We start from the raw sequence: 25,060 nt of genomic DNA, 5'->3' as shown, positions 1-25,060 counted from the left end.
CTCTCCTTGTGCAAGACATAGCCTTAGTTTATAGTAGATGTAATCAGTCACAGATGGAATCAACTAACTGACTGATGACTTAATAAAACAGCCTACTGGTTTATTAACCACCAGGAAATGTCCTTATAGTAACAGGCCAGTGCTTGTCTGACCGGCATCACCTGGCCAAGTTGCCTAAACCAGTCATCACACTGTGCTAATACAACGTTCTTTTATTACAGTAGATTTTTTTTTTTTTTAGCATTTGTTCCACTATTATTTATTTTTATTCCATATGTTATACTTGTTTGTTGACAAGGTAGATAAAAGGAGCATCAGACGCAAGGTTTTCACAATCACATAGTCACATTGTGAAAGCTATATCATTATTCAGTCATCCTCAAGAAGCATGGCTACTGGAACACAGGTCTACATTTTTCAGGCAGTTCCCTCCAGCCTCTCCATTACATCTTGAATAACAAGATGATATCTACTTAATGCATAAGAATAACCTCCAGGATAACGTCTGAACTCTGTTTGGAATCTCTTAGCCATTGGCGCTTTGTCTCATTTCACTCTTCCCCGTTTTGGTCGAGAAGGTTTTCTCAATCCCTAGATGCTAAGTCTCAGCTCATTCTAGGGTTTTCCTCAATCCGTGATGCTGAGTCTCAGCTCACTCTAGGATCTCTGTCCCACGTTGCCAGGAAGGTCCACACCCCTGGGAGTCATGTCCACTTAGACAGGGGGAATTGCAGTAGATTTTAAAATAAGTTCTGATACCTGATAAGTCAAGTTCTCATTCTTTTTCAAAATATTATTTCTTACTCAGACAGTGACTTTAAATTGCTTTTTACCCATTTTCAAAAACATCTTCGTTGGGATTCTGATTGGAATTACCTTAAATTTACACCTATCTCTTGTTCTTCAGATCTGTTCCTTTTCTAAGTTCTGATATTGAGAATATACATAGCAAATATAAGTCGTAAGATATACTGCATTGAATTCCATTTGCATTTGGCTGTTAAATTTTTCATAGTGGATTGTGTGAGTTCAGAAAGGGATCCATCTGCAGATTTACTGCAGTCTACGTTTTCGTGGCTTTAGATAGCAAGAGCCAACTTTCCTTGGCAGAGATCCACATTTTTGTGATATTAAGCACTCCTGTGTATGATTTGTCTTGTTTATGTCCTACAAAAATTTTTAGTTGCCTTTAGAAGTCTTGGGTCTTTCTTAATACATTTATTCTTGGGTATTTTATAGTTTTTGTTACTGCTTTGAATAGGATATATTTTCCTATTTATGTTTCTGTTTATTGCTAGTATAAAAAAAAGTTACTGGTTATTTTTTATTTTCCCTGAATCAACCCCCTTACCAAATTTGCTCATTGTTTCCCCTGGCTTTTTAGATTTTTAGACCCTTAGTTTTTCTAGGCATACAGTAGTAATACGTATAAATAAATATAATTTTGTTTCTTCCAGTACTTATACCACTACCTTAAATGTGACTGAACAATAAAAACAATGCTGAAAAATACTGCTGATGGAAGGTATTCTAATTTTATTTCCTGATGATGGAAATAGCTTTAGTACTTTGGTCTTTAATGTGAAATTACCTTTTGGATTTTGATAAATACCATTTATCATGAAGATTGAATGTCCATCCATTCCACTTCTGTTCTTAAGACTGTGTATTAGGAATGGTTCCTTAGTTTCATCAAAACCTTTTTAGCCTCCATATTTACGTATTATTGGGTATCTGTTTGCCAATAACTTTCTATAGAATGTTAGAAATATTTTACTTATTTAAAGGCAAGATATGTATTAAGAATTGATAATTTGGACAAGATGACCAGACAAATGCAGAGAAAAAGAAGCTAGGATTGGTCATTTTAATCTCTGAAAACTGAATTCAAGTACAGAAATGTATCGAAAGGGACAAGAAGGGGTTATAAAAGAAACAGTCTTGCTTTTTCAGAATTTTTGCATCTATATAGAGGATATTAATGTAAGTTTTTTCTTTTGTCCTATTGAGTATGATGTAAAGGATATGGTGAAATTGTTGGAAGAGGATTATGGGAGGTTGCTGGGGTAGGAAATCTTGGAGTCAGTGTTTGCACAAAGCAACCATCTCAATCAGTTATTCAGGAGTTCTGGAGTCTAGTTGAACGTTTGCATTTTCCAGGGAAGAGCTGGATGAAGTGGCTGGTAAATTTCAGTGTGTTTCATGTTTTCTGTAGCAGCACCTACTATCCCTAATGCCTAGCCTCCTGGCAGGCAGCTGTGGCGTGTGTAACCTGCCTTCCTGATGTGGCCTGCAGGTGCCAGGGTGGATGATAAGGCCCTTTTCCTCCAGAGATTAGGATTGTGCATTTGATTGCTGATCACTGCTTTTGAGCTGTGTTACAACCCCTCCAGGCTAAAGTAGCAAGTCTTAGATTGGTGGAGACATTACTTTCTTCTCCCCTTTCTTTTGGGATCAAAAAATGTTTGGAAAAGTTACAAACTGATAGCTCCAGCCCTCAGCAAGAAATATTAATAATTCCTAAGGAATGAGAGAATTTGATTTCCAGAGTTACCATGACATAATACCCAGGATGTCCAATTCTTAACGCAAAAATTATAAAACATAGAGAAGCAGGAAAATATGGCCCATTTGTAGGAATAAAAATTTTGCCAGAAATCATCCCTGAAGGAGCTCATACCTTGGAACTACTGGTCAAAGACATTAAATCAACTATTTTCAGTGGGCTGCAGGAAACTATGGACCAAGCACAAAAGTAAATTAGAAAAATATTGTCTGAATAAAGGACCCAAACAATTCTGGAGCTGAAGAATACACTAATTGAAATGAAAAACTCATTAGGCAGATTCAGAAGATTTGAGCAGGCAAAAAAAAAAAAATGGCCTACAAACTGGAAGACAATTGAAATAACCCATTCAGAGGAGCAAAAAGAAAAGGAAAGAAAATGAAAAATGTACAGAGCCTGCGGGACCTTTTGGACAATGTTTCAGTTTGCTTAAGCTATCAGAATGCGTAAACCAGAAATGGGTTGACTTTTACAGTGCAGATTTATTGGTTTACAAGTGTGAAAATTAAGGCATCGAGAGGAAGATACTTTCTCTGAAGACAAGCTGCTGGCATCTGGGGCCCCTCTGTCTCATGGCTGGCGTCTGCTGCCCACCACTCCCTGATTCTGTTGCTTTCAGTTTCTGATTCCAGTGGCTCTCCAGCTCCTCTGGACATTTCTCTCTGAGCTGTCTGTCTCTCTCTGGGGGTTTCTCTGAGTTTGCAGGACAATCTCTGCCCTTTATCCTTTTATAAATGGCTCTAATTAAGAATTAAGACCCACCTTGGAGAAAAAAAAAATAAGAAAATCTGCCTTGAATGGGCTGGGTCACATCTCAACTAAAATAACCTAACGAAGAGGTCTCATCCACGATAGGTCTGCCGGACAGGAACTGAAAGAACACTGCTATTTCTGGGGTACAGAGCAGCTTCAAACCAGCACAAGCAATGTTGACTTTTATTTGGATTTGTTTCATCTCATTTTTTTTTTTTGAATCTCCTTTGTTGGTATTGTTATTTGATCATAAAGAAGGGACAGATATTTACTTGTTCAATTTTTCAAATGTATTTTGTGTGAATATAAGCCAGACTGTTTAAAGAAATAATACTGTTTTTCCCCCCTACCATCTGATACTGAGTAAGAAGGTGAATTTGCACAGCTTTCTCCCTGCATAATCTCTTAGATTTTAGCACAGTTTGGTGATGGCTTTTAAGCTTTTCCATCATGTACTTATAGCCTGCCTCTTATGAAAATAAATGAAACCATGATTTCTCCTCACAGTATTATCATGTAGTTTACCTTTCATGTGTTTATTAAATAAGCATGACCTGACAAGCTTTCAAATTTTGTGTTATGTGTATGTTTTATCACGGATCATGCATAATGGCTTGGAAGAATAAAATGTAATTCATTTTAGAACACTGTAAGAATTGTATGCCAGTAAATTAGACTGAAATGAGATGGAGAAATTCCTAGCAACACACAAATTACCTAAATTCAGGAAGAATAAAGAAAATTCCAGGATCTGATAGTTTCACTGCTGAATTCTACCAAGCGTATATAGAAGAACTAACAACAGTTCTTCTCAAACTCCTTCAAAAAATTAGCCATCAGGAAAATGCAAATAAAAACCACAATGAGATGCCATTTCATGCCAGTTGCAATGGCTACCGTTTAGGTTTACTAAAGCTCCTGGAATACAACATATCAGAAATGGGTTTCAATGATGATTTATTAGTTTACAAATTTGTAGTTCGAAGACCATGACAGTTTCCAAATTAAGGCATCAAGAGAAATATACCTTCTTTGAGGAAAGCCTGCTGGCATCCAGGGCTCCTCTGTCATGGGAAAGTACAAGTTAGTATCTGGTGGTCCTTTTCTCCTACCTAGGAGGTTCTGGTTTCAGTGGCCCTCTGAAGATCTCCTCTGGGGGGGTTTTCTAAGCTCCCTGGAATTGTACTGTTTTTTATACTCTCCAGAAAGGACTCGTAAAGGATTAAGAACTTGAATGGGCTGGGTCACATCTCCATGGAAACAACCTAATCATATTTCCCACCCAACATTGGGTCGGTCCCAGCAAGATTGAATTAAAAAAACTTGGCTTTTCTGGGGTGCCTAACAGTTTCATTCTGCTTTCAGGCCTTGGACCCTGATACGTCTATGGCAGCATCTTCCCTTTGCTTCCATTTCTGGTCCTGTCTGGCTATTCATCTTGCGTCTAGGTGCAGCTCAGGTTTTTAAATGTAGTTTTAAATAGTAGTATAGATCAGAGACTGTTGATGCACTTTTCACATCTGCATCCCTCAGACATCCCCTCAGCCTCCTGGCACAGTGCCAGTGCTACTCCTGCTTTCTGGGGGTGCAAAGCTGGAGCCTCTGCCTGGGAGCTGGGTTGGTGATCCTTGTCCTGCAGCATACCGCTCAGGCCCCTGGGGTGTATGGACCATGGTGAGTGTGCAGGACCCTCCACCATTGTCCTCACCCCAGCCTGGTTTCCCCTCCACTGGGCCTGGCCGTCTGGAAGAGCCCACTTCCCTGGCCTCCTGCCTCACCTGTGTCCTTGAGGCTGGGGAGTGGTGCTGAGCTGTCTCCCTTTGGGGCTGATGAGGAGCTCCAGGGCTGCCTGTGGCACCCCAAGCCCTGCTTATCCGACCTGGGAATTTTCTGGGCCTCAGGAGTGAGGGCTTCCATTTGCCAAGACTTAAACTAAGTCTTAAGCATTGCCTTAAACTGAGCCCGTATATATTACATCTTCTAGAAATTGTCAAAGGAGTCCAGGCCAAATAAAGGTACCCTTTCCTGCTTTCTACCACTGATCCAGTGCCTTTTTCTGAAGCTTAATGTTATTATTTCAGTGGTATTTGGAGAGCATGAGCAGGTAAATGGATGGGCTGTATAGTAGTTAGATTCAGTTGTCAACTTGGCCAGGTGAAGGCACCTAGTTCTGTTGCTGTGGACATGAGTCAATGGTACATGAACCTCATCTGTTGCTCGTTACATCTGCTGTTGGCTATGAGGTGTGCCTGCTGCAATGAATGGTGTTTGATTTAATTGGCTGGTGCTTAAATGAGAGAACTCAATGTAGCACAGCCCAAGCAGCTCAGCATACCTCATCTCAGCACTCGCAGCTCAGCCCAGGCCTTTGGAGATGCAGAAAGGAATCACCCCGTGGAAAGTTGTTGGAACCCAGAGGCTTGGAGAGAAGGCCAGCAGAGGCCATCGTATGTCTTCCTACGTAAGAAAGAACCTCAGTTGAAAGTTAGCTGCCTTTCCTCTGAAGAACTATATGTTAAGTAAATAAATCCCCTTTTATTGAGAGCCAATCCATCTCTAGTGTGTTGCATTCTGGCAGCTAGCAGACTCAAACAGATTTGATAACAGAAGTGGGGTGCTGCTGCAGTTTGCAAATACCAGTCATGTTGGACCAGTTTTTTGGATGGATAAGGGGAAGATTTTGGAGGAACTGTGAAGAGAATGATGGAGAAGTCCTGGAGTGCTTGAAGAGACTGTTGGTGTAAACGGAGCCACTGCCAATCTGGACAAAGAGGGACACAAAAAGGACAAATTGGAGTTTGCAGAATGAGAACCATGGAAGTTTGGGTCTGAAGCCAAGAAACCTCGGGCCAGGAGAGTGGACCCACCCATATACATGGAGAGGGTGAGTTTGCCCTCAGGGCAGAGGATGAGTCTCCAGTCTTGTTGCAGTGGAAGAATTGTGCTGCCTCAGGCCTTTGTGAAGTATAGCACGCTCCTTGGGGACTGGGGAGAGCCTGGCTGCCACCACATGGAGGGGTTGAGTGTGTGCCCCGGAAGTGGCAGAGAGCCCAGGGGTGGCCCTGATGCCTGGAGAGAGTGGAGCCGAGAAAAAGGTGATCTCCTCAGTGTCCCCTGAGGTTAATTTGGAAAGAGGTGGGCCACTGCAAAGGCCCTTGGAATGGGTGGGACTGCCACTTTCTAAACCGAAGGATAAATGAGTTTCAGACTTTGAAATCCCATGGCGTTTGCCCTGCAGGTTTTCAGAACTGTTTGGGTCTTGTGACTCTTGTGTTCCTTCCAGTTTCTCCCCATGGAAATGAAAACCTGTATCCTGTGTTGTCCTTTGCATATTGGCACCAGATAACTTGTTTTGAGATTCATAGGTCCACAGCTAGAAGAGAATTTTTTGCACCTTAATATTTTTAAGTTGATGCATGTAGTTGCCAAGTTGACAAGGGGTGGACATGTGGTGGTTAGATTCAGTTGTCAGCTTGGCCAGGTGAAGGTGCCTAGTTCTATTGCTGTGGACATAAGCCAATGGCATGTGAAGCTCATCTGTTGCTGATCACATCTGCAGTCAGCTAGGAGGCTACCTGCTGCAGTGAAACATGTTTGACTTAGTTGGCTGGTACTTAAATGAGAGAGTGCAATGTAGCACAGACCAAGCAGCTCAGCATACCTCATCTCAGCAATCACAGCTCAGCCTAGTCCTTTGGAGATTCAGAAAGAAATCACCCTGGGGAAAGATGTTGGAACCCAGAGGCCTGGAGAGAAGACCAGCAGAGATCACCTTGTGCCTTCCCGCGTAAGAAAGAACCTCAGTTGAAAGTTAGCTGCCTTTCTTCTGAAGAACTAACAAAATAAATCCCCTTTTATTAAAAGCCAGTCTGTCTATGGTGTGTTGCATTCTGGCAGCTAGCAAAGTAGAACAGATTTGGTACCAGGAGTGGGGTGACCCAAACCTTCATGCCTGAATTTTCAAAGCCATTGATAGTCCTGCCTGGATTGTGTTGTAGTTTTCCATTGATTTTAATCACAGGACATGGTAGTACTAAAAGATGCCCTAAGGGATCTCCTATATTCCAAGAAAACTCTTCTTTACCCCCATTATGTAGTTGCAGTCCTACTTTTCCATGATAGTCAGGGTCAGTCAACCAAGACAATAATGTAATCCCCTTCTTGGCTTGTTGATCTAGTGGCATAAGTAGTCCAAAGTGACCAGATGGCAGTCTTAACTTCCAGTTCCGTGAAATCATTGTTGTTTCTCCTGGAGGAAGCACTCTCCATTTTGGAACTAAAACCTGTAGACCAGCAGAGCTCAGGGCTGCAGAGACAGGAAGCAAAAATTTTCTTAGTGGATCACTAGGGGTAATAGTGAGTGGTGCCACACCCATTTCCAGCCCTTGGTTCCTGGACCCATGGATCCTGGCTATGGGAGAAACAGCACCATACAGCAGACGCTGATTCAGAACATGTACAGCTTCCTGGAGAACATTACCCCAGCCCTTCAAGGTATTGCCACCTAGTTGGCACCATAATTGACTTTTCAAAAGGCCGTTCCACTGTTCTATCAATCCAGCTGCTTCTGGATGATGGGGAACATGGTAAGACCAGAGAATTCCATGAGCATGTGCCCATTCCCGCACTCCATTTGCTGTGAAGTGTGTTCCATTACATCCTGTATTATTAATGCTTAGCTTTAGTATAGTGCCTTTGTAACAATTAATGAAAGAATATTACAGTATTACTGTTAACTATAAGCCTTAGTTTGGATTAATTATACTTTCCCATATACTGCCTGACCTGGTCAGGTTCATGTGTCAACTTGGCCAGGTGGTGGCACCTGTTTGTCTGGTTGGGCAAGTGCTGGCCTGTCTGTTGCCATGATGACATTTCATAGGATTAAATCATGATCACGTCAGCTGCATCCACAGCTGATTGCATTTGTAGTCAGCCAGGGGGGGTGTCTTCTGCAATGAGCATTGCTTAATCTAATCACCAGAAGGCTTTTAAGGAGGATTCAGAGGAGACAGGCCCCATTCCTGCTTCATCCGGCAAGCCTCTCCTGTGGAGTTCATCCAGACCCTCCTTTGGAGTCCTCAGCTTCACAGCCTGCACTACGGATTTTGGACTCTATGTTCCCGTGGTTACATGAGACACTTTTATAAATTTTGTATCTGTGGATATTTCCTGCTGATTCTGTTTCAGTAGAGAATCCTAGCTAATACACTATCCTATTATTAAAACCTTGTAACATTGACGTACATTTGTTCTAGTTCATGTAAGTTCTTTCTTAGATTTGTCCAGTTAACCACCACCTTAACCTGCTCTAGGCTTCCCTACGTGGTGCAGTCCCAGTTTTTCCCTCTGCTTTCCTTCTGGTGATGTGCTCTGCTCTGGCCTTTCTCTTTCGACTTCTCCTGCACAGCCTTCTGAATCACACAAGGTTGTTTCCCTCACACAGTGTTGTGCAGTCCGCTTCCAAACCTCTCCAGTCAGCCCTGTTAAACATTCTGCACTCCTTATGCATCGATTGCCCAATCTCTCTCCTCTTTCTAGCTCCTGATAATCTGTCCACTCAACTTTAACTCTCAGAGTTTACTCATTATAGTTAGTTCATATTAGTGAAAGCATACAGTATTTATCCTGTCGTTTCTGGCTTATTTTGCTCAATATAGTGTCCTCACCGTTCATCTACATTATCACATGCATCATAGCTTTATTCTGTCTTAAATCTGCATAATATTCCATCATATTTTATACCACTGTTTCATTATCCACTCATCAGTTGATGGACATTTGGGCTGTTTCCATTTATTGGCAGTCATGAATAATGCCACTATAAACATTGGTTGCAAATGTCTATTCATGTCCCAGATTTTAGTTCTGAGTGTATGCCTGGTATTGGGATTGCCAGAACACATGGCAGTGATGTGCTTAGCTTCCTGAGGAATCGCCAAACTACCTTCCAGAGTGGCTGCACCATTCTACCTTCCCACCAATAGTGAATAACTATCTGTTTCTCCACATTCTCTCTAGCATTTATAGTTCTCTATTTTTTTTTGTAATGGCCATTCTGGTATGTATGAGATGATACTGCATTGTGGTTTTGATTTGCATTTCACTAATAGCTAGTAAAATTGAGCATCTTTTCATATGCTGTTTGTATTTCCTCTTTGGAAACACGTCTGTCCATGTCTTTTGCCCATTTTTTTTTATTGGGTTGTTTGTGTTTTTGTTGTTGAGTTTTAGGATCTCTTTATGAATTCGGAACATTAAACCCTGTTTTAGTTTGTGAATGCTGCTGGAAATGCAGTGGGCTACATTGGGCTGACTTTAATAAGGGGAATTTTTAAAGTTACAAGTTTACAGTTCTAAGGCCTTAAAAATGTCCAAACTAAGGCATCCAGAAAAAGCTACCTTGACTTAAGAAAGGGCTGATAACCTTTCATCTGGGAAGGCATATGTGCCACTAGCTTTCTAAATTGCTTCCCAGGGGGCATTTTCTTTCTGTTTCTCCAAACATTCTGTCTGTTAGCACTGAAGCTTTTTCCAAAATGATTCCCTCTTAAAGGGCTCCAATAAGCAACCCACATTGAATGGGTGGAGACAGAGGTCCCACCCACAATTAGGTGGGCCACATCTCCATGGAAACTACTTAATCAAGCATAAAAAGATCCCACCCAACAGTAATAAATAAGGTTTAAAGAACAGGGCTTTTCTGGAGTATACAGCAGTTTCAAACCAGCACAATCCCTTATCAGATATGTGATTTCTGAATATTTTCGCCCATTGAGTAGCCTGCCTTTTTACTTTCTTTACAAAGTCCTTTTACACACATAGTAGTCAGTTTTGAGGAGATCCCATTTATGTATTTCTTCTTTCACTTTGGGTGTAAGGTCTAGGAAAGTACCTCCTACCACAAGATCTTTAAGATATTTCCCTGCATTTTCTTCTAAGGGTTTTATGGTCTTAGCTATAATGTTTAAGTCTTTCATCCATTTTGAGTTAATTATTGTGTAAGGTGTAAAATAGGGATCTTCTTTCATTCTCCCAGCACCATTTATTGGAGAGACTGCTCTGTCCCAGGTGAGTGGACTTGGTCACCTTACCAAAAATCAGTCGACCATTAATCTGAGCGTCTATTTCTGAACTCTCAATTTGATTCCGTTGGTCAATATATCTATATTTATGCCAATAAATGCTGTTTGGACAACTGTACCTTTGTAATATGCTTTAAAGTCAGGAAGTGAGACCTTCAACTTAATTTTTCATTTTCAAGATGTTTTTAGCTATTCAGGTCACTTTGCCCTTCCAAGTAAATTTGATTATTGTTTTTCTATTTCTGCAAAGTAAGTTGTTGGGATTTTGATGGGTATTGTGTTAAATCTATAAATCAGTTTTGGGTGGAATTGACATCTTAACTATATTAAATCTTCCAATCCATGAACACATATGTCCTTCCATTTATTTACGTCTTCCCTACTTTCTTTTAGCCATGTTTCATAGTTTTGTGTGTAGGTCCTTAACGTCCTTGGTTAAATTTGTTCTTAGATATTTGATTCTTTTAGTTGGTATTGTAAGTGGAATTTTTTCTTGATTTCCTTCTCAGATTGCTCATTGGTAGTGTATAGAAATCCCACTGATTTTTGCATGTTGAACTTGTAGCCCGCCACTTTGCTGAACTTGTTTATTAACTCTGGTACCTTTGCTGTAAGTTTTTTGGGACCTTCTATATGTCCCAGTCATGTCATCTGCAAACAGTGAGATGCTTGCTTTTTAAATGATTTTCATCATAGTAAAATATATATAACTTAAAATTTGCCATATAAATATACAATTCAGTGGCATTGTGTATTCCCAAAAATGTATAACCATCAGCACTGTTATCAGAACTTTGTTATCACATCATCGCAAACGGAAACTCCAGCCCGTTAAGCAGTAATGTCCCCCACCCCAGCCCTGGTAGCCACCACTCTGCTTTCTGCCCCTCTGGACTTACCTAGTCTAGATACCACATATACTGTCCTTTTGTATCTCGCTTGTTTCACTCAATATGATGTCTTCAAGGTTTTGCCCATGTCGTAGCCTGTGCCAGACCTTCATTTCTCTTTATGACTGAGTACTCTTCATTGGGTGGTCAGGCCATGTTTTGTTTATCTGTTCATCTGGGTTGCTTCCCCCATTGCAAGTGACTTTTTTTTTTTTGACCAAAATGAGAAAAAAAATTATTTATGAAAATCAAAAGCACTATGAAACTCAGAAGCGCACTGAGGTGCAACAGACATGAATATGATGCTATGCAACTGTAGTCTTTTTAATTAAATGAATAAGAGGCTATCTTGACAGAGCATAGTAATCCTTAAAGTAGCAAACCTCCAATTTCCATATGTCCCTGCATCTTTTATTTTCAAAAAAGGAAGGCTAAAATGGGCCATAGAATTTTGTTTTAAGATTAAGATTAGTACAGTCTCCAGTTTAGATGAAGAGGTGGCCTTTCTATCTCACCTTCCCCTATTCTTAACTTGTTAAATTTCTACTGATGCTTGTGGTATAATTAGCTGAGATTAGATAAACGCTTTTGCCTAGAAGAGGTATGCATTCTGTTAATATTAGAACCAGCAGAGGGACCTTTACATTAAAAATCTAGGTCAGCACATTAAAAATCTAGGTCAGCAATCTGTAGGGTAGATCTTATTAGAAAACTGAGGTGTACTATGAGGTAGGTAAAGATATTTGTTAGCTTCAAGTTCTTAGTATCTTCTCAGCGGTATAGCAGGTGAAGAGCCCACAGACACTACACAGATTATTTTAAAAGTTAGGAGCAGAAAAAGGTCTTTTGACTCAAGTAGGGAAGACAATACAAAAATATTTACAAAAGAAAGAAATGTTCGGAATAAAAGAGTATTTACAGAATGTTAAAACATCATTGATCTGTAGACCCAAGGAGGCCTCTTCGAGCTCCCAAAACTTTCGCTTTCTTCTCCTTTCGTTTTTGTTCATGCTTCTTCCGTTGCTCTTCCCTGGTCTGGAGACGAGGTTGTTTGTAAGTCTTCTTGTGGAGGCTAACTGTTTAAATGTTCATTCAGAGAGTTATTTTCTTTAGACTGTCCCCACGGTTTCAGCTTTCCTTTGTGTGGCTCATAGTTGAGGGGACGAGACAAGCTTGCTTTGAAGTCAAACACTGGTTTCTTACTGGTGACTGGGGTCTGCATTGCCTCAGCTGTCAACCTGAGTGGGCTCATGACAGCAGCCAAATCCCCCTTGGTGTTCTTTAACCTTTAACTTGTGTGTCCCGAGCACAGTCTGGCCTTTTGGGGTACTCCCAGAAATGATCATATGTGGAGACTTTCTGGCTGCAGTCTTGATCATTATCTTTAGTAGCAGCTGAAAATCTGACATTCATTTTGGTTGCTGAGAGAGCAGAGGGCTTGAGTGACCGCTTTGAACACAAGATGCTCTGACTTGCAGCGGTGAGAGACTGATGTGAGCACTGCTGGCTGACGGGAGTGTAAGCCAGAGATGGTTTTTCTCTTGGAGGAACTGGAGTCACGACCACTCCCTTATTGATGGGCTGCTTCTTTAATTCATTAAATGAATTGTTGTGTTCTTCAAAATGTTTCTTTTTTCTCTCCATATATTGATCAGTGGACTCCATTTCCTTAAAACGAGCCTCATGAAGCTTCTTAAAGTTTGGAGTATTGCTACCAGGTTTCTTATTTTTTCTCGGTTTGAAAAAAACATCAGTATAGAGAGACTTCTTTCTTTCTGAAGGTAGCTTTGAATCTTTATTACTTAAATCATTTATTTCACTTTTTTCCATGGATACTCCATTCTCATCTCCTTGGCTCTCATCTGGAGGAGCCTCTGCAACCGTTTCGAGAGTCTGGTTTTCCTCCTGCTCCTGATTCTGAAATTCAGTGGCATCACTTATTTTCATCTCTGAATGATCCTGCTTGGAGGCAGGATGCCCTTGGAATGTCTTGCGCCTCTTTTTGCTGGTATAGCTAACCCTCTTGCTTTCAGTTGGTTCTTGAGTGCTAATCTGCATCTCAGTCTCATCACAAGAGCATGTAGAAGTTTGATTTTCATCCTGATTCTCATTTTCTTTTCTTGCTTCATGTTTAAGGTGGGCTTTCAAGGCTTTTAACAATTTGTCTGCCCTCAGGTTAGCCTGGAGGCCCAGACTCTTGGCCAGGTTCTGCAGGTCACTGTACTTGAAGGAGTCCAGCTCCTCTAGGGAGGGGACGGTCATCGCGATCTGCAAACCAGACGACCAGGCAGTCTCAGTCAGCACTCCCTACAGCACAGTTCAAAACTACAAGTGACTTTTAACTTGTGACTAGTGGCACATTGTGCTAACCGGCTTGTGTCACCCCTGGTTATGAGCCTGGTAATGTGTCCTGTGCTCTGGGCATTCACTGAAGGAAAGCTGGGTAAGGCTGGGTAGCCTTGGCCAGAGGGGCTCAGTCACCTGCCAGGCCATTCTACCTCCACATGGTAGATAAAAAACACTGCCCTGCACAGGCCTTAGAGGAGGTGGCTGTGTCCCTCACTTGCCACAACTGGTTGGGGAAGCAGGATGTGTGACCATCCTGATAAGCAAGTATGAACCCTCCCAGTGCATCTTAGAGACACTGTACCAATGCTCTTGGTTTGTGCATGTGTGGTTTTCCAGTTCTAAAGCTTGGAGTACGTTTTTTTAACCAGCGTCATTTAGTGGAAGCAGTAAAGGTGAGCAATCCATTTCTTTTTCTTTTCAGACTGACTCAGATATTCAAGCATTCTTCATGGGCATAGATGGCCTGTGTAAGAAGTATTCGAAAGAAACCTCCCAGGTGAGTGGTGGGCCTGGTGTTTTATCCTCAGGTTGGCTCCTGTCTGCCCATCAGAGTCATTTAAGACCCAGGGTAAATTATCTCAGCCCATGCGTTTTGCATGTTATGAATACCAGCCCCTTCTCAGATAGATGATTGGAAATACTCCATTCTGTCCTGTGGATTGATTTCATTTTCTGGATGATGAGACATTTTATTTATTTTGTGGTGGTTGTTTGAACTTTTGGTGTCATACTGAAACCACACATCTTAAAAATTGTCTTGGGTGGTGCGACAGTGGCTCAGTGACAGAATTCTCACCTGCCATGCCAGAGACCAGGTTCCATTCCTGGTGCCTGCCCATGTAAAAAGGAAAAAAAAAAGGTTGTCTTGGTTCAGTTCTCAGTCATTTGGTCAAGACCCCCCACTGTTTTGCTTCCAGAGGGAAGTCCACTTTAGATTTTGGGTTTGGAAAGGACCTCCCAGGACAGAGCCCTCTGGATTCATGGCAACAGATTTCTTGTTGAAATGGTTCGTTCTGATGGTCACCAGGACCTTCAGACACCAGACCTCACATCCCTCTTTTAGTCGTTGTTTTTCTGACCCTGGGACAACATTCAGTACTGTGCTCGCCTCCCCAGACACTCTCCCATTACTCTCGTGATGCTGCTCGCTCTCTCAGGTTTTCTCTCTGTCGCCTCTTGGGCTCTCAGGGTAGAAATGATGGAATACTGACCAACCCACTCGAATCAGGAGCTGAGCAAGTTGAGCCAGGAAACAAACCAGGGAGATACCTTTCCGTGTCTGTGTATTTTAACATTTTATGCCTTTAATTTTTCAAATGTGCTCAAATCTAAACGGTCAGATATTTCTCCTTGTGTATTTATATTCACCAGAGTCAGATTTAATCCCTCCATGTTGTGCGAGGCATGCACGGTCACACGTCATAAATGCTGTCAGGTGGAAATATCAGCAGAAAGCACATTGGTGCCAAAAACCCGTTAGCCAGTGCTGACTGCTGGTGTAAGGACAACCAGATAAGGCCATGTTTTCTTCATGCCCCAGTGCGCCGTGTACACACCACTTTCTGCTCGTGTGTGTTCTGGGGCTCACAGGAACACGGAAAGTATTGCTTGGACGTTCCTTTGGTGAGTTGCCATGCGCGAAGTTGTGAAGTTGTGTTGTAACTGTCACTTGTTTTGGATCCAAGGAGATGTTTTGGATCAGTAAAAACATAGGGGGCTCCACGTCATGCCCTTCCCTCTCTCCCCCTCACTTCTTGCCCTTTTGCACACTCCCCCCGACCCCAGCTTCCGGTGTTGAACATCAGGACCCTGAAATCTCTGATGACAGCTCCCTGCCACCCAGATTGCACGTCATGCATCTGACCGTCTGCACTTGCGCACGGAGGCCCAGGTCCTCAGGTGGACAGGGATGTGGTCAGGGAGGGTGAGGAGGCCTCCTTCCTCCAGCCTCCAGCCTGCCTTTCCTTCCCCTCTCTGGAAGTGGTCCAGTCCCTGCTGTGTGCACCCTTTGGTAGCTGGCTGTCAGCTGGCAGCTGCGCCGTGGTACAGTGGCCACCTCCCTCCTGCACTCTGTGGAGAGGAGGCCTGCATGGGGAGCGTGACCAGAAGGCACCCACCAGCCGAGACCCTTCCCAGGAGAGCAGTGGCCAGAAGATCGGTCTCACCTGACCGTCCCCAGCATGGATATTCTTGACCCACTGGCTTACACACTCAGACTATGGCTAGCCAGGCATCACAACCTTTGTCTCCCTTTTCTGAGAGGCTGCTCTCCAGGCAGCCATTGCTTCTTTGACCAAACTCCCAGAAGGATCTGAAATGGCCTGAAATCAACCCCCGGTTTCACTGGCCTCAGTTTGTCCTGTCATTTTGTGCCTGCCCCCACAGTCCCGCCAGGCTCAACAGGGGTCATGCCCTAGAATCACTTGTCAGGTGGGGAAGCTCCAGAGAGTGTTGGCAGAGCTGGGCCCAGATGAGAACACGCCCTTTCTCATTGCTGCTCTTGAAGGACGCCCAGCACCCCTGCCTGCAGCCTGCTCGGCTTGGCTGCAGCCCAGTGGCTCACGGCACTGAGCACCTTCATCCTGCATCCTCACTCACTGCTGCGTCCCCAGGGCCCAACGTTGCCACCTGTGGGTTCTTGTGCGTTTGTGGGGTGTACAGAGTCGTCACAGCTCTTGCCCTATACCAGTAGCATTCAGGAATCAGGCAGCCGGCTCCTGGAACAGAGTCAGAAAGTGGAATTCCCAGAATGGTCTCCGCATCACAAGGCCCTGCTCTCTTGGCAGGAGCACACCCTAGGAGGGGTGTCCTCCCAGAGAGGCCTGGAGTCGCTGCTGCACAGAGGGCCAAAACCACGGCCAGTATCTGCACCAGGCCTGTGATGCTTCAGACAAGGAACATGCCACAGAAGGCAAAAAGCACAGTTAAGTACACTGCCTCTTCACTTCTTGGTGGATGCTGGTGGGAGGCTGGAAGCCACTGCTGCCCAGAGGGCAGAACTCAGCATGAACAGCTTTGCTGGCCCCTCAAGGTTCCCACACCACCTATGACCTTCAACCCCAACTTTTTGGAAGAGGCAAGTCACTCCTGGAATCCAGGCTCACTGCCACAGCCACTGTCACAGTGCTGGGAATGTGGCTGGTCACTGGCTTGAGCATTCACTGACGGAAGCTGGGCCCTAGGCTCCTGCTTCCCCCAGGATGTCCATCCTGTTCTAAATACCCAGTCTGGTGCCAGGGTTTCCGCCTAGTCAGCTCCAATCCCTTTTTCAACCGGGATGGGCTGGAATATCTAAAACTTCCTACCCCGTTTTGCGTTTGTGCTGTAGAACTCACAGTTCTTATCTCAGACTTGCTGTGCAGTCTTAGTATGGGCTCCACAGAGCTTTTCTACCTGGATTTTTTTTTTTTTTTAAACATGGTCAGGCACCTGAAATTGAATCCGGGTCTCCAGCGTGGCCGGCAAGAATCTACCTGGACTTTATCTATTGCTGTTTATTAGAAATTAAACATGAGAGCATTAAAAATATTTATTAGTAAAATACACCCTAATGTAATAAAAAAAAAATGCACCATAATGTAAACTATGGACTATAGTTAATAGTACAATTTTCATATTCTTTCATCACTTTAACAGAGGTATCCATTAATGCAAAGTGTTAACAACAAAGAGGTTATATGGGAAAAAATATATTCATTTATTTTAAAATAGAACCCACTGTATGTATCGAGCACCAGTCATGGCTTTTGATTAATGAATTTGGAACACTGTGACCCAGCCCTGAGGGCAGCTGCAGTTTCCACCATCCAGGGCTGAAGCAGGGCAGCCCCACCCAGAGAAGGATGGAGACGGGCAGAGACGCTGTGCCTTCTTAGGGCAGCAAGAGGCGGTCTGCTGAGGGGCAGCTCTCCCCAGGAGCGGATGCAGCGGGGCGGGGCTCTGTCCTCCCTCCCCTCCACCCCAGTCAGCCACGCCCCCAGGAGGGGCGGGTGGGTGAGGATCCCAGGGCCGTGGAGAGCGCCATCTGCTGGGCAGAGCGGGGAAGCCCAGGTTCCGGGAGCCGCAGAGAAGCTCAACGTCCCTCCGATTCTCCTCTCCAGGGCACGTTGGAGCCAGTCTGTACCTTCTTCCTGGGCTCCTGACCCTGTTTTGATTGGGAAATGCCGACCTGAGAAAGTACTTTCCTGGGTGCCCCCTTCCCACAATTTGCCCTCCAGACAATAGCAGCTATTGAACTATTTAACAGTGTGGGTGTTAAAAAACACATGGAGGCAAATAAAAACAGACCAGACGGACATTCCCAGAGAAGGAACAGGGGAAAGGACGCTTTCTCCTGGAGGTAAAGTGTTTGCACAAATAGTGCAGTCTTTAAACTGTACCATATATCTACAGCAAGAATCAGATGAATAAGAGCTGAAAAATCTGGCCAGTTAAACAGGCTATTCTAAAGGTCTATGATAAATTGAACCAAGTGTCAAATAAGTGCCTTAACAATCAACAAGAAAATCCCAATCAAGAGAAAGAAACTGAACTCCAGAGTAAACTCATTAAGATAATCAGATACCTAGACAGCAGCAAAAAACTGCAAGCCATACTAAAAAACAGGAAAATATGGTCTAGGCAAAGGAACAAATTAAAACTTCAGAGGAAATACAGAATTTGAAACTCATCAAAGATGTTCAAACAAACGTTGTACATCAGTGCAAGGTGATGAAGGGGGGAGATGTCTGAAGAGATAAAGGACAGTACGTGAGCACAAACTAGAATTTGAAAGCATAAAAAGATATAACAAATGATGGGAATGAAAGACACAATAGAACAGATTAAAAATATACTATAGGCACAACCGTAGATATGAACAGGCAAAAGAAAGAATCAGTGGGCTAGAAGACAGGAGAGTTGAAATCTTATGGACAGAACAAAAGATAAATTAATGGGAAAAAATGATCAGGGTCTCAGGGATTTGAATGACAGCACAAAGTTCACAAGCATAAAGCTGCTGGACTGCAGTAAAGCAGAAATGAATTGGCTTTTCCAAAGGTGATTTACAAATATACAGTGCTAGGGCTGTGAAAATATACAAACAAAGCATCCAGTAAAAGATACCTTGATTCTGAAGAACTAGTGATGTGGTCTGAGATTTCTCTATGGGGGAAACATGGGAAGGCACATGGCAATGTCTGTTGTCCTTCTCCCTCAGCTTCTGGCTTCAAATGGCTCTGATACCAGTGGCATTCCAAGTGTCTGTTGGTCCTCCCTTAGCTCCTTCTGGGACAATTCTGGATTTCATCTCTTAGCTTACCATGTCCCAGCGTCTGTCCCCTGGCTACATCTGTCTGAGCTCTGAGCTCTCTCTCTATCCATGAGCTCTTTTAAGGACTTCAGTAAACTAAGACCCACCTTGAATGGAGGAGGGGGGTGGCCACAGTTCCATGGAAATAATCTAATCAGTAGGTTGCGCCCACAATGAGTGTGTTGCCTCTCTCTGGCAACAATCTAATCAAAAGGTCCTACCCTAAACAATAGGTTTTTTTCCACAGGATTAGATTAAGATTATGAGAACATGGCTTTTCTGGGATACATAACACTTTCAAACCAGCAAAAATATACATTTTAGGTGTCCCCAGGAAGAATATAAGGGAAAAGAGGGAGAAAAATATTTGAGGAAATAATGGCCGAAAAATTTCCAACTATTAAAAAGGATATAATATATGTATACGTTCATGTATGTGTATGTGTTCAAGGAGCCTGACATACTCCAGACAGAATAAGTCCTAATAGACCTACTCTGAGACACATACTGATCAGAAAGGCAAACACCAGAGATAGGGAGAGAATCTTGAAAGCAGAGAGAGAAAAGTGCTTCAGCATATACAAGGGAAATGCAACAAGGCTAAATGTCAATTTCTCATCAGAAACTATGGAGGAGAGAAGGCAGTAGGATGATATATTTTAAGGTGCTGAAAGGGAAAACTGCCAGCTAAAGATTCTTTATCCAGAAAACTGTCCTTCAAAAGTGAGGGATAGTTGAAAATATTCACAGATAAATGGAAACTAATGAAGTTCGTTAACAAGAGACCTGCCCTACTGGAAGTACTAAAGGGAGTTCTGCAGGCTGGAAGGAAGACAGTAGAGAGATTTGAAGGAGAGTGTAGAAATGAAGATTATCAGTAATGGTAACTAAAAGGGTAAAAGGAGAGACAAAAATAAGATATGGCATGTAAAACCAAAGGACAAAATGGTTGAATTAAGTACTGGCTATATAATATATCATTGAATGTTAATGGAGTAAAACTCCCCAATCTAAAGGCATGGATGGGCAGAATGGATTTAAAAAGTATGATCCCCAAAAACAACTAAAAAAAACAAAAACAAAAAAAAGGGTGGTGCGATGGTGGCTCAGTGGCAGAATTCTCACCTGCCATGCCAGAGACCTGAGTTCAATTCCCAGAGTCTGTTCCTGCAAAAAAAAAGAAACAAAAAGAAAAGTATGATCCTTCTATATTCTGTCTACAGGAAACTCACCTTTGACCCAAGGTCACAAGTAGGTGAAAATGAAAGTTTGGAAAAATATGTTCCTGGCAAACAGTAACCAGAAAAGAACTGGGATAACTATACTAATATCAGGCAAAATAGACTTTAAATGCAGAACTGGTATAAGAGACAAAGAAGGACACTATCTGTTAGTAAAAGGGGCAGTCCATTAAGAAGAAATAAGAACCATAAATACTTACGCACCTAACTAGGGTGCCCCAAAATATATGAGGTAAACACTGCCAAAAGGAAGGGAGACTCAATAAAAAGACAACCCAGTTTCAAAATGGACAAAAGACTTGAATAGACATTTTTCTGAAGAGGAAAAACAGAGGTCTAAAAAGCACATGGCAGTAGGTGCAACTTCTCTAGCTCAAAACCATAATGAGATATTTCACACCTACTAGAGTGGTCACTATTAGTAAACAGAAAACTTACGCATGTTGGAGAGGTTGTGGAGAAATAGAAAACTCATTCACTGATGGTGGGAATGCGAAATGGTGCAGCTGCTATGGAAGACAATTTGGCAGTTCCTCATGAAGCTAAGTATAGAACAGCCACATGATCCAGTAATCCCACTATTAGGTATATACTCAGAAGAATTGAAAGCAGGAGTGCAAACAGACATTTCCACACCAATATTCATAACGGCGTTATTCACAGTTTCCAAAAGATGGAAACAACCCAAGTGTCCATCAACTGATGAATGGATAAATAAAGTGTGGTATATACATACAATTGAATATTATTCAAATGAAGTAATGATGCATGCAACAAAATGCATGAACCTTGAGGCCATTAGGTTGAGTGAAATAAGTCAGACACAAAAGGACAAATGTTCTGTGATCTCATTAACATGAACTGTTTACAATAAGTCAACTCATGGAGTTAAAATCTTAAAAGTAGCTTGCCAGAAGATAGAATGAGGGTAGAGAATGTAGAGAGGCTGCTTAATTTATGCAGAATTTTTAATTAGGTTGGATGTAAATGTTTGTAAATGGATGGAGGTGATGGTAGCCCATAATGGTGAGTGTAATTAAGAACACTGAATACTACTTGTGATTGTGGTTGAAAGGGGGAAGTTTAGGGACATCATGTCACTGGAAAGAAACCTAAAGGGTAAAACAGTGTGGTAGTTAGAGTCAGTCGTCAACTTGGCCAGGTGAAGGTTCCTAGATCTATTGCTGTGGACATGAGCCAATGGTACGTGAACCTCATCTGTTGTTGATTACATCAGTCAGCTAGGAGGCATGCCTGCTGCAATGAATGATATTTGATTTAATTGGCTGGTGCTTAAATGAGAGAGCGCAGTGTAGCCCAGCCCAAGCAGCTCAGCATACCTCATCTCAGCACTCGCATCTCAGCCCAGGCCTTTGGAGGTGCAGAAAGGAATCACCCCAGGAAAAGTGGTTGGAAACCAGAGGTCTGGAGTGGAGAGAAGGCCAGCAGAAATCACCCTGTGCCTTCCCACATAAGAAAGAACCTCAGTTGAAAGTTAGCTCCCTTTCCTCTGAAGAACTAACGAAATAAATCCCCTTTTATTAAAAGCCAATCTGTCTCTGGTGTGTTGCATTCCGACAGGTACAAACTAGAACAAACATAGATTGTAAAACAGTGAATCCTGTTATGGATGATGACTGTGATTCATAGAACAAATAAGAAGGTTCTTTCATGAAGCAGACCAAATGTTTGCCACTATTACAAGGAATTAATAATAGAGTGGTACATGGGAAAAAGCTACTGTAACAAATTACCACATCAATGCTAAGGGTCAGTAATGGGGCCTGGGGTGGATAAAGAGTATGGGTTTTTCCTATTTTAGAGTAATGAAAATGTTCTAAAATTGATTGCCGTGGTGAATGCACAACTCTGATTATACTGTGAGTCATTGATTGTATAATTTGAATAGATTGTTCCATGTGAATGTATTCCAATAAAACTGTTTTCAGAAAAAACTGAAGGGAGAAATAGGTGACTCTAATAATAATGGAGACTTCAATACACCACTCTCATCAATAGAACATCTAGACAGGATCAGTCTAGAAACAGAGAACTTGAATGATATGATAAATGAACTAGGTCTAACAGATAAAGACATAAAGAGAGTGGAGATAAATGGTATGGAGAATAGAAAAACACTGGAAAGAATCAGCAAAGCAAAAAGTTAGATCTTTGAAAAAATCAGTCAAATAGACAAACTTTTTAGCCTAGATGGCCAAAGAGAAAGATAAAGGATGCAAATAACTAATATCAGAAATTAAAATGTTATTGTTACTGACATTACAGAAATGAAACTGTCTATAAGAAAATCTAGATAAAATCTAGGAAAGAATCCTGGAAACACCTGAATTACCTAAATTGACTCGAGAAGAAATAGAAAACCTGAAAACAAACCATGTAAGAGGTACAGCTATTGAATCCATAATAAAAACCTTCCACCAAAGAAAAGTCTAGGACCAGATAGTTTACTTGTTAAATTCTACCAAAGACATAAGAAAGAGCTAATAGCATTCCTTCTCAAATCCTTCCAAAAATAGAAGGGGAGGGATTACACCCTACTCATTGTCTGAGGTCAGCATTACCCTAATACAAAAGGCAGATTAAGATAGCACAAGAAAATAAAATTTCAGGCCCATTTCCCTTATTAGTATGGATGCAAGAATGAAACAGAATACTAGCAAACTAAACATACAGCATATTAAAAAGATTATTCATCTGGGGTTAATCCAGAAATGCAATATATGAAAATCAATGTACTGTGCCATATAAATAGAGTGAAGGGGAAAACCACGTGATTATTTTAATAGATACAAAAGAAGCATTTGATAAAATCAAGTACCTTGATAAGAAAAAAAGCACTAAGAAAACTAGGAATAGAAGGGAACTTTCTAAACACGATAAAGGATATTTATGAAAAGTCCTCAGCTAATATCATACTTAATGGTGAGAGACTTGAAACCTTCCCCTTAAGTTGAAGAACAAGACAAAGATGCCCACTTTCGGGACTTCTATTGAATATTGTAGTAGAAGATCTAGCCAGAGAAAATAAGGGAGAAAAGTATACAAAAGGTATCCAAATTTGAAAGGAAGAAGTGAAACTATTTTGATAAAGCTTATGTTCTTAAAATCCAAAGGGGTCCTAATAAATAATAAATTATTTCAGCAAAATATGAGGGTACAAGATCAACGCAAAGAAACCTATTGTGCTATCTACAATCAATTTAAAAATCCAAATATCAGGGTACAAGATCAACACAGAGAAATCTATTGTGCTATCTACAATCAATTTAAAAATTCAAAGAAATTAAGGAAACAATTCCATTTACAATAGCATCTTAAAGAATAAAGTATTGGTCTGATACAAGATGGCTTCTTAGCGAGGTGTAGGATTTAGTTCATCCTCCAGAACAGCTAGTAAATAGCCAGGAACAATACAGAACAACTGTTGGAGCCACGTCAGTGACCAGACACACCAGGGGTACAGACCAGTACCCCATTCTGGACCAGCTGGACCGGCTGCGAGCCCACCCAGAACCGTGAGTTCCCCAAGCTGCGGTGGCCAGCACCCCTCCCTCACAGGCTGCTTCCCAGAAGGAAGGGAAAGGGACTTTACTAGCAGCAGAGGCTGAGTACAACCAAACGCTAATTATGGAAATAATTCACAAATTCTGACCACTAAAAATAGGCCCCCAGCTCAGCAGAACCTTGAGTAAAAGCCAAGGTCGCTGGTTTTTGCCCCGGTGCAGAGGGACCAGGGGTGGCTGACGGAAGAAGGAAAAAAGAAAAAAAAGAAAAAAAAAAGCAGGTTTTTTTTTTGGATCTGAAAAGGTCTGGGCCCTGCAGGAAAGGAGAGGGCACATAGGACCTGGAGATAAACAAAACAGTGTACCAGCATAAGTTCTTGTCTGTCAAACCCGAGGAACAGGGTCCTGCTCTGAAAAGAATTTTTCTTTTTCTCTTTCGTGGCTGTGTTTCTATGGACTGATTACTATTTGGATACAGCTGCAAGGCTTCTCGGGCTCCACTGCCCCAGGCATAGGCAAAAAGAGGCTTTTTTGAGAGCTTCTCTGAAGCCTGTGCCTACCCCAGGAGAGGGGTGGGGTCCAGCTCAGGTGGAATCCCTCACTCAAGGAAGTCAAACCCCAGGGTCTGGAAAAGGAAAGCGATTAAAGCCAGCCTACAACCTCTCCTCTGTCTCCACCATGCCCCAGCAGGGAGAGTCTGCTGAAGTTAAAGGTACCACATCACTTTATACTGGTGGGACCTGCAGGCAGAAAAGCACCACATACTGGGCAGGATAGGAAAATCAGAGTCCAAAGACTTCATAGGAAAGCCTTTTAATCTACTGGGTCTCACCCTCAGGGAAAACTGACAGATGACTCTTTCTTCCTGAGAGGTGACCAGTTTGGTCTGGGAAAATCTGACTGGGGTCTGTAACACCTAAGTAGACCCTTCTAAGGGGTGGGGGAAAGGCACCGTACAGGCAGGGCAAGAAACAAAAAGACAAGAACTGAAAAATTCAGATCAATTGAACAAAACCTAAGTTAGAGGACTACAATAAGCTGAACTGAATGTCAAAGAACAGATAGACAACAAAGTCATCCAGCAAGAAAGTCCTAAGAAAATAAAAGTGAAAACAATCTCCAGAATAAACTAATTGAGGTAATTAAATGCCTAGATGCCAGCAAAAAATAACAAATCATACTAGGAAAAATGAAGATATGGCCCAGTCAAAGGAACAAACCAACAATTCAAATGAGATACAGGAGTTGAAACAATTCAGGATGTTCAAACAGGCATGGAAAACCTCATCAAAAATCAAATCAGTGAATTGAGGGAGGATATAAAGAAGGCAAGGAGTGAACAAAAAGAAGAAATTGAAA

General features: G+C 42.1%; 1 protein-coding gene and 1 pseudogene across 1 annotated transcript in view; one reads left to right on the top strand and one right to left on the bottom strand.

The window, feature by feature from the left end:
* Positions 1-25,060, top strand: part of RNF212 (ring finger protein 212) — an 84,308-nt gene that overhangs the window by 15,519 nt on the left and 43,729 nt on the right. The window contains exon 3 of the mRNA XM_077136198.1: positions 14,065-14,139. Coding sequence (XP_076992313.1) covers positions 14,065-14,139 — 75 coding nt within the window. The remainder of the gene's footprint in view (positions 1-14,064; positions 14,140-25,060) is intronic.
* On the bottom strand, positions 12,109-13,615 carry LOC143663437 (nucleolar and spindle-associated protein 1 pseudogene; annotated as a pseudogene).

The sequence above is a fragment of the Tamandua tetradactyla genome, chromosome 19 (genome assembly GCF_023851605.1).
Source record: "Tamandua tetradactyla isolate mTamTet1 chromosome 19, mTamTet1.pri, whole genome shotgun sequence".
Classification (NCBI taxonomy): Eukaryota; Metazoa; Chordata; class Mammalia; order Pilosa; family Myrmecophagidae; genus Tamandua; species Tamandua tetradactyla.
Note: the sequence above shows the minus strand (reverse complement) of the source record. Positions and strands in the feature narration are given on the sequence as shown.